Source organism: Marmota monax, unplaced genomic scaffold (genome assembly GCF_021218885.2).
Source record: "Marmota monax isolate L192 unplaced genomic scaffold, Marmota_monax_Labrador192_F-V1.1 WCK01_AAM20220418_F8-fsc00125, whole genome shotgun sequence".
Classification (NCBI taxonomy): Eukaryota; Metazoa; Chordata; class Mammalia; order Rodentia; family Sciuridae; genus Marmota; species Marmota monax.
The window spans coordinates 10,928,820-10,938,563 of record NW_026695235.1 but is presented as its reverse complement, the minus strand read 5'-3'; the positions used below and the strand labels follow the sequence as shown (position 1 = coordinate 10,938,563).

Genomic DNA, 9,744 nt, shown 5'->3' with positions numbered 1-9,744 from the left:
AGCAAAGACAGAGGGGACCTGGTGGTCACCAGTATCAAAAGGGCCTGGGACTGAGATCAGCCCCTGCTCCCCACAGCCCCCTCTTCCTGAGAGCTGGGGTTGGCAACCTGGGCCCTGCAGAGGGGACTGGTCTGCCAGAGGGGGCAAGGTCTTCATGGCTCATGCAGGTTGAGCCTGTGTCTCAGGTTTAGGTCTCTCCAGCTCATCTAGGTGTGCTGCTATAAGTCAGTTTCCAGGGTTAGCACTTCTGTAGAAGGAGGAGAGGAGGGGAGGAAGAAAAGGAGGAGGAAGAGAGGGAGAGGAGGGAGGGAAAGAAGAAGGAGGAGGAGGAGGAGAAAAAGAGAAAGAAGAATAAGGAAAAAAAGGGAAGGGAAAGAAAAAGAATTCTGGGAAAAGATGTACATTTGTGATAAAAATGTGCTTAGGACAGGTGTGGTGGCACACGGCTGTAATCCCAGCAGCTTTGGAGGCTGAGGCAGGAGGATCACGGGTTCAAGCCAGTCCCAACAAAAGTGAGGCAATAAGCAACTCAGTTAGACTCTGTCTCTAAATTAAAAAAAAAAAAAGATACATACAAAAAATAGGGCTGAGGATATGGCTCAGTGGACAGGTGTCCCCGAGTTGCCCATCTGGTGCTTATGTGCTTAGATCCAGAGATTGTAGGTGTTAGAAATAGATGTTTCTGGGCAGGAAGGGTCTCTTCTATTATTTGATTTTGAAACCAAGTTTATGTATCTCTTTATTTAAATGCATAGTTTAAGGGTATTCCTACATTTATTAACATGTAGTTAAGAGTGAAACAGGTTTTGATAGAAAAAAGCAAAACAAAACAAAACAAAACAAAACAAAACAAAAAACCCACCTTTCTAGACTCCTGGGAAGATGTAAGAACCTGACTCAGCTGCTGCCTGCTTTCAAGCTCCGGATTCAGGGGCCTGTTGGTGGGCAGGGCCCTTCTGCATGGCTCCTGGCCTGGTGGCTAAGGCTGGCAGCCTTAGTGTCAGGGACCCAGTGCTGGTAGAGGGAGCCCTCCAGCCCCACGCTGAGCCCTCCTCCCTTCCTGCAGCTGAGATGCCCCAACCTGGCTCCTGCCTCCTGGATGGAGGAGCATCAGCCCCAGAGCAGTGTCCACCCGAGTGGCCCTCCCTTCAGGGCAGCGAGCATCTGGTGGTTTGGGCAGGGGAAAGAAAGGGGGGTGGAGCTGGGCCCTGGAGAGCCCTCCCCAAGGCAAACAACCCAGAAAACTGTGCACACACAGGGGTATAAATGGGCCGTTCTTGTGCAATGACACATCCTGTGTGTGGTCCTCAAGACGCCCACTGTCATGGAGGCCAGAGCGCTTTGGCTGCTGCTGCTGGTCCTGGCCCTGGGGTCCTCTGGCTGGGCTGAGGAGTACATCGGTCTGTGTGAGTACCACTCTGGTCTCCGATGGCAGGGTGGGGACACAAGAGAGGGAGAGACTTGCAGGCGGGGTGCCCTTCTGTGGGCTCCAGAGTTGAGAAACCCTCGTGCTTCTACTCCACGTCAACTTAGTGATCACCATTTGTCAGATACAGACCTGTTCTTGCAGCAGCCCCACATAGAGGGACTTATTGTCCCTGTGTCACACTCAGGAAACTGAAGCTCAAGAGTCAGCATCTCTAAGGCAGCCTCCCTGCGGGTCAGGCTTGAAAACTCGATTGCACCCAGGCTTGCCCTGGGGGGCAGCTGGCACCCAACTCCTGCCCCGGTGCCTTCTTCACCAGAGGTTTCTGATCACACCATAGGACTTTGCCCAACATGCTGGCAGTTGACAAAAGAGACGAGGAAGGGACTGGTCCACCAGGGTCACCTGGGGGCTGGTCAGCTCCTCCTGTAAGACCGTCTCAGGGTGGAGCCAGGCCCTGGTGGATTTCAGAGATTGCCAGGGATTGCAACGTGCAAGGCCCCAGGAAGCACTGGAGTAGAGGCTGCGGGCTGGCCTGGGACTTTCCCACGTGCTCCATTTCCTCAAGGAAGAATCTAGTTGTCATGGCACCAGGTGGACCTTTAGGCACATGGATACAGCCCTGCAGGAATCGGGATGCTGAGTGTCGGAGCCCAAGGTGCAGCCATGTCATGACAAGCAGACGCTGTGGGGTGGCGGGTGCCGAGGGGCAGCTACAGCACCAGCACCTGGCTGACTTCCCCAAGGACAGGGCATGTCCTGCACACAGCCATTTCTAGACAAGGGGCAGGTGTTGCTGCTCAAAAAAAGAGGGAGCCTGGTCTCGGCTCTGGGGACCCGGATTCCCCCAGGGCCTGATGGAGGTACCCAGACTTCCTGACAAGGTGAAGGGAGCATGCCCCACCAGGGCAACACTGGGTCCCTGGGTGTGGCCTTCAACAGCCCAGGTCCTTCATTCCTGGGGAAAGCCCATGCTCCCAGGGGCAGGGAGGCGCCATCTCTGAGCTCAGGAGTGGGCTAAGGGAGGATGTGAACTTCAAACTGAGGCAAACACCTGGCCCCAAGCCCTGGGGGCTCTGGCACTGACCTGGTGTTGTTTGGGCAGCGGGACAACAGTGTGCCATCCCGGGCAATGAGAGAGTGGACTGCGGCTACCCTGCCATTGGCAAGGAGGACTGCAATAACCGCGGCTGCTGCTTTGACTCCAGCATACGAGGGGTGCCCTGGTGCTTCAAGCCTCTGCAGGAGGCAGGTAAGGCCCAGCATGTGACCACAGGTGCCTGGTGTCTCAAGGCTCCCATCCTTCCTGGGCCCTAGTGGAGACATGAAGACCCCCAGGAAGGCCCACCTGCCTGGGCTTGGGCAGGACAACCAGCACTGTCACTGTGACTATCTGTGTGTAGAGCCTCTTATCAGGGGCCCTCTGCTGAGGGCAGCTGGTAGCCACTGGCTGGTCCCATTTGTCCCCTTTCTATATAATACATAAGAGGGACGCTGTTAAAACATGTTCTAGGTTAAGGAATCCTGTGGAAGGAACCAGATTAAACTGACCCACAGTGAATGGGGAGATATGCAGGTGTGGAATGCTGAGCTATTTTCTGCAAACCAAGCACCCAGGGTCCCTGTCATCTGTGACTTGCTCACAGCAGCTGGTGGCCATGCTGGTGTGGTGCCCTGGTGCCTCCCTGCACCCCAACCTGCTACTGACTGCCCACTGGGTGTGCCTCTCCTCCCTCCTCCCTCAGTGGAGCAGGGGTCAGTGGGGGTGCAGCACAGCCCCCTCTTGCTCTGGGAGGGGCCCTGTGCCTGAGCCAAGCACAGATGGCGTGAGCACAGGTGGTTTGCCATCCTGACTCCATCTGGGCCCCACCCCACCAGGTCTTGGGAGTGCCTGTCTGCTCAGAGCCATCTGGCCTCCCAGGGGCCAGCTCACCTTCTCAGAAGGACCTGCCTTCCAGAAGCACCTTCCTGGAGTCAGAGCCAAGGGGCCAGACTTGGCTTTGTCCTTGGCAGGAGGAGGCTGAGCTCCAGCTGCTGCAGCCTCTGACCAAGGATGGTGTTTGCCTCCCGTCCTGAGCACAGCCAGGGGGGAGGGCTGCAGAAGGCTTGAGACCCGCCAGGGAGCTGGCCAAGCCCCTGCTGGCTGTCCACCTTCCTCTGCCTGCCCTCTGGGGACTCCTCCTCTTCTTTGAGTGCTGGCCAGGGGTCCTGCCAAGGCGCACCTCACTTCTCCATTGCCCTGATGACCTGGGTCCAGTTATTTCCCATAGTGACCCTCCATGGGATAGGCAGCTGTCCTCACAGGCTGTGGGGACACTCCGTGTTTCCCTGGAGACCCGGGGGAGGCTTCGGAGAGGCGCTGCCTTGGAGACCACCCTGCCTTGGCATCCAGGCTGGGCAGGGTGGGTGGAGATGGCACCGCTCACCCTAACGCCTGTGCTTTGTCCCCAGAATGCACGTTCTGAAGCTCTGCTCTCTGCGGCCTGGGATGGCACCTGCCTGTGGATGGTGGCTGGCGGAGGGGGCTGCTCATCACGGCTCCCCCTGCTCTGGGCAAGTGCGTCAGCTGAACACTCGTGTCCAGGGTCTGCTGTCTAATGAATAAAGCTCTCATGCTCAGCATGAGGACCGTTCTTCATGCCAAGCCTCTGCCCTGTGTTCCTCTCTGCCCCCTTGCCAGGCTGTCTCCTGGCACCCATGGGTGGGGTGGGCTGGGAGTAATCAGGGGTCTCCCAGGACTGGTCTGCCCCAGGCCCTGGCAGGCAGATAGAACGAGGAGCTGCGACGCCTTGGCTGCTGCCCTCAGTAGCTGCCCACATGAAGGAGGCCAGGGGACCTTCACTTGGCTCCTTCCTCCTAAGTTCTGAAAACCATGTCACATGCAAGTTTTTAAAAAGCTGTGCCTGCCTTTCTTGGGGAAGACAGAAGTCAGGAAGTCCCCTCACAAATGGGAGCTTCTTGTATTTGTTGGCAGGTCAAGTTTAACCCCGAGACCCTTCAGATGACCTTCTTTCCTTTTCTCTTTCATGAACGCGGGTCTTCTGTATGCACCAGTCAACGAGTGTCACTGACCTCCTGTCCCATTCAGTGTACCGGCTTCTGCAGGGGAGGCTGTCGCCCGCCCTCCCTGGGGCAGCCTGGCTCTGCACTCACCCTGAGAAGGCCCCAAGTGTGCCCAGGGTTCGCCAACACTCGGCCCCCATGGGGACTGTCCTAAGGGGCATCTGCCCTGTCATGGTGCAAAGGCCAGAAGTCACCTCTGCCCACAGGGTGGGGTTGCTAGGTGTCCTCCCCCTGGGAAGGAGACACTGGGGCCCTAGGCAGCAGCCTTCATTCTGACCCTGTGCTGGGACCCTGACCTTGCCCTCCCACTCCCTAGAAGTGCCACAGAACTGCCTTTGGCCTCTGAGGGGGGATCTCTCTTCAGGTACTTGTCCTACGGCTGGGACTGAGAGGACGATGTCAGGAAGTCCTGGTCTTAGGATCCAAAACCTTCCTGTCCCTTCATAATGGTCTGTGGGGCCACCTGTCTGACCTGAAGGGACCCCAGCACCTGGGCGTGCACCAAAGGCCTGCCCTGCACTTGAGGAGGGCTGCAGCCGTGCTCGCCTGGCCATGTTGCTGCCTGGGTCCTGTCCCCCTCTCCTCACAGATTGCCCAGCCCTGAGGCTGAGCCCGATCACAGCTGCAGGGATGTGAAGTTTCCCTGGCCCTGGGCCCAGCCTCAGGCCTCACAGCTGCTGAGACCCCTGGGCTGGGTCAGGAGCCTGAGCTCTGTTGACTTCCCTCCCTGACCTGCATGTGCCCTCACCCCTCGCCCTCCAGCAAGACATCTGTCATGGGAAACTGACCACCTGTGTCTCCAAAGCCCCCCTTACCTGCACCTGCTGTGCCAGGACTGCCCTCCCTGACCTGGGCTCAGGTGCCCCCTGTGCTGTGCTCTACCTGGCCTTGGTCTCTTGTGCTTCCCTCTGTTCCCCTGACAGTGACTCAGTGCCACCCAGAGCCTGCAGCTGGGCAGAGCCCTCCTCCTCCCCCACAGAGCTGCTCCACCTCTCCAGTGAGCTTGTCCCCAGCTGAGCTAGCACCATGGCTCACACAGGTTCTAGAAGTTTCTCTCACTACTCTGTGTGTGCATTGAGTTTGCTACTGTAACAGGGTCCACTTTAGGCTTGGACTTGGCCCTTGCTGCTCAGCCACTGCTGCTGGTTTTTAGAATGGACCTGTTTCTTTCTCTCCCTCTCTTGCTCCTCCTCCCTAATCTCTCCCTTCCCTAATCCCAGGGGAAACAGGGTCACCTTTCTTCCCCACCCTAGGTAGAGTTATCCGTCCCTGAGCCCATATCCCTATAGGAAAGCAGTAATCCAGACTTTGGGGATGGTCACCAGAACATCCCAGAAATGACTATCTCCCAATTAACAAGTGAATTACAACTGCAACAGAGAGCACTTTTTCCAAATGTAGGCTTTGAATCACCTCTTTCAAAGTCCACTGCTGTGGCTGGGGGACAGATCACAGCTCTGAGACAGGATTTCCCTGTATTTCTCCTTTGCTAGCAAAGCAATAAAGCCTCTATTTCCTTTTTCTAAAACCTGTGTCCTCGTCTTTGGATTGGCATCAGGGAAAACTGGCTGGGCCTTCACTAACAAGTTTGGCAACCCAGATGGGAGTTGAGAGCAGCCTCCCCCTCCCCTCCCCTCCCCCTCCCCTCCCCTCCCCCCTCCAGCTTCCTGGGGCAGGCCTGGCTCTCCAGGGAACCCACTTCCCTGCTGAGGATGCAAGGTGCTGGTGAGCTTGTGGAGAGCCAACTGCAGGAGAGTTAGGAGATGGGTGAGTTTGCCTGGGGTTGAGCCAGAGGAGCTGTACCTGTGAGCAAAGCAAGGGACTGAGGGGCCATCCCCAAAGCTCCTTTTGCTTCAGGGAACTCCCCCTGCTCTCCCTGAGTGTACAGTTTGCTCCACTTTGAGCAAAAGGAAAGTGAACTCAGGAAACACGCGACACCCTTGGCCACTTGGTAAGTCCCCTGGCTTGCATGCCAAGATCCTGAATCCACACATCTGATTGCTCTGTGTGGGAACATCTGATCCCCTTTCTGGGGATCACACAGCTAGTGCCCAGGATGCAATCAAGAGACACCATCTACCCGAGACAGATGCGGCTGTCTAACATTTTTCCAAAAAAATGGAATGTAGAATTTGGCAGTGGGGAAATGTAACAGTGTCCACTTTGTGCTTTGAATATAGCCCTGTTGCTCTGGCACTGGGACTCATGTTTAAAATGGACATGTTTCAGGCTAGGGATATAGCTGAGTTGGTAGAGTTTTTGTCTCATGCACAAAGCCCTGGGTCCATACTCAGCACCAAGAAAAAAAAAAAAAAGACATGTTTCTTTCTGTTCCTCTCTCCCTGCTCCTACCTAATCTCTCCCACTAACTAATCCTAAGAGAAACAGGAATACCTTTCTCCCCACCCTAGGCAGGGTTACCTGAGCCTGAGCCCACACCTCCATAGGAATGAAGTAATCTAGAGTTTGGAGATGGCACGAGAAGATCTCAGAAATGACTATCTCCCAAATTAACAAGTGAGTGACATGCCAACAGAGAACATGTGGAACGTAGCCTTTGAGTCCCGTCTTTAATAGCCCCCAGTTCTTGTTGGTAAGCAGAATCATAGACTTTAGGACCAGAGATGAAAGAAAAGTCAGGAACCGGGTGATGGGTGAGTGAGGAATGAAAGACAGAGACCAGGCAGCGATACACAGGAGAGTTTACTTGTCACAGCTGACAAACAAAGGCCACCTCTCCATAGGTGGAGAGAGGCAATAGAGGCTTGCTTCCACGAATGTCATGGGGCAGGCTCAGGGGTGAGAGCCAGGCGGGTTGTAATGCAGGAGGTGGGGGGTGGGTCGGTGTGAGGGGGGAACCTTTCTCAGAAAGGCCCTTGGGCAGGAAAGCGAAACTCTTTCTTAAGATGGCGACTGTCACTTAAGGAGCAAAGCCACAAAACTTGTTTTCCATTTTTCTCAAAACGGTGCCTTTGTTAGGGATAGGCATTGGGTACAAGGACCCAGTTTTCAGCAACCCCCTGGTGTGCACACTGAGACCCTGGATTCCACAAGTGAGGTCTCTCTCTTGGGGACATCTGTGGCGCCACAGGAGCAGGAGTCAGGGCTCAGTGGGACTTCAGGACCTGGAGACTTTCACTCCCTTTTGGTCTGTTGCAGGTTCTCCTCTGTTGGTTGGCCTTGGGTGTGTGGATCCTTTCTGGCTGTCTGTCTTTCTGTTTTGTTCACCCATGGAGCTGGGGGTGGCCTGTCAGAGGAAAAGGCAGTGTGAGAGATTGGCACGTGCAAGTCTGTCTGTTTCAAAGTGGCTGTGTGCCAGGCATGGTTTCAGGGATCCCCGTCTTCCCTGTTCCTCTTTTTGGGTCTCTCTCTGGCCTTTAAGACAGGGCCATGCTGAGGGGATCTTACTGGCAGTCTCTGAGGAGAGGGATCACAGTGAAAGGGCCACCTAGAGGCAGAAGCCTGACTAAGAGAGAGACGCGGCTCTGCGTCGTGTTCCTGGACTATCAGCACCTTGCAGCTGGAGTTGGTCTGTCAGAGGTGAAGCTTATGAAGGACGGTCCCACAGGCCTCGGTGCAGGTGCAGGGGGGTGGGCACCCTCAGGAGCCAACTGCAGGTGTCAAAAGGCACAGCCTCTGGTGTGCGAGGACAGCAGACTCCAGAAGAAGGGTAGAAGAGACTCCTAGCCTTCAACCCAGAGCTGGCCCCAGCACTGCTCCTCCGCCTGGCCCCCGGCAGCTGCAGATCCCTCCCTGTGGGTCAAGGACCCCATCCCCGAGCCGGGCAGAAACCCAGGGGAGCTGCCTGCCTGCAGAGAAATGGGCAACGGGAACCGGCTCTGCCCTGCCTTCCAGCGCCTTTGGCCCTGGGGTGGAGGCTGCTGGCCACAGAGGATGTGGCAGTAGGTTCTAGCTTGTCAGTTTAGGACCTGGTGAAAAAGGCTCACCACTCCCTCACACCAACCCCACCCCTAGCTGCCCGCATTAGGACCCGCCCAGCTCTGACTCCTGAGCCTCCCCCTAAAGTCCCAGATCCCAAGCCTGCTTTGCCTGTCTCTCCCACAGAGAGGTGGCCTTTATCTGTCAGCTCTGACAAGTAAACTCTCGTGTGTATCTCTGCCTGGTCTCCATCTTTAATTTATCACTTATCCGTTTCTCGTTCCTTGCTTTCCATTCATTTTGGTGCCAAAAACAGGGATTAGGTTCCCTGTTGTGCCTTCTCCTCTCTTTGAGGGTCACTATCACGAGGGGGCAAAATTGTGACTTATGCAGGCAAGAGGAGAAATAAAGAATGTCCACGCACTTCTGCCCCTTTCAATGCTTTATTCACTGAAATTACTCCAGTCTACAGGTTCTTAATCAAGAAAATGACAATCCTTAATGCTAGGCTCTGCAATAGCCATGATTAATTCATATTAAACAACTCTAGATTAATTGTAAGCACTGCAAACGCACTTAATCATGACAGGCTCGTGACAGACATTCCCTCTGCGTGCTAAGCTCAAAAGTCTCAAGCCTTAGGCTTTATGTCCAGCAGATGCACACTCACTCAGACCATGGGGATCAGGTCTGGAACCAAAGCAGGCTTTTCCTGGTGTGGAGTGGACGCCCAGTTGAGGAGGGGGTCTTAGGGAGGCGTTGCGGCTCTCACCAAGGTCCAGATGAGGCTGTGGAGTGTGAGAGCAGTGAGGATCAGGCGGAGGCTCAGGGAATGATGACAGTGATGGGACGTCAGGTCCTCAGCAGGCTCTCCAGCTCGAGGGCATCCTTGTTTCGGCTGGCTGAATCCTTGTTCGTTTGTTCTATCATTTATACTAAATTGGGGGTGGGGGTTGACTCCCCCTTATCAGCTACCACTGGATTTCTCAGTGACATCATTTACCCTGGGGTCAGAAACATCTGGTCTGATGGTCTCCACCCTGATCTTCTTGCCTTTCCCTCTTATCAGGCGAGCACAGCCTGCCAGGGGCTTCCCTCTGTTTATCAGGGTGAGGGGAATAACGTGTCTGAGGCCACACTGGAGGGCTCTGTGAATGTGCCTGGTGAACTGCAGGTTTTTTAAAATGGAGTTGCTTAGGCTCAGGCCTAAGGCCATCCTCCTCATAGACACTGAACATCCCCGAGCCCCAATCTGGATTCCATCCTGGGACCAGGGCCTCCATTCTGCCGAATGTCTTCTCTGCACCCACCAGACCCTGTTTTATATGTGGTCAGATGGGTCACTGGGCTCGTCCATGTCCTAAGCCTTACAAGCC

At 55.3% G+C, this 9,744-nt stretch overlaps 1 protein-coding gene and 1 long non-coding RNA gene across 2 annotated transcripts; one reads left to right on the top strand and one right to left on the bottom strand.

The window, feature by feature from the left end:
* The first annotated feature begins 1,275 nt into the window (after nt 1-1,275).
* Nucleotides 1,276-4,070, top strand: LOC124089188 (trefoil factor 3). The gene is made up of 3 exons (XM_046439174.1): nt 1,276-1,406; nt 2,532-2,678; nt 3,878-4,070. The coding sequence occupies exons 1-3, from the start codon at nt 1,325-1,327 to the stop codon at nt 3,889-3,891; spliced, it is 243 nt and encodes an 80-aa protein (XP_046295130.1). The 5' UTR covers nt 1,276-1,324; the 3' UTR covers nt 3,892-4,070.
* A 3,104-nt stretch (nt 4,071-7,174) lies between these two features.
* On the bottom strand, nt 7,175-9,269 carry LOC124088972 (uncharacterized). The gene is made up of 2 exons (XR_006850542.1): nt 9,141-9,269; nt 7,175-7,736 (listed from the first exon to the last, which is right to left on the bottom strand). It is a non-coding gene; the product is annotated as an uncharacterized LOC124088972 (long non-coding RNA).
* Between the last annotated feature and the right edge of the window lie 475 nt (nt 9,270-9,744).

Coding starts and splice junctions, on each gene's coding strand:
- LOC124089188 (XM_046439174.1), top strand. CDS start 1,325: ATGGAGGCCAGAGCGCTTTGGCTGCTGCTGCTGGTCCTGGCCCTGGGG. Junction 1,407..2,531: donor TGAGGAGTACATCGGTCTGT/GTGAGTACCACT, acceptor TTGTTTGGGCAG/CGGGACAACAGTGTGCCATC.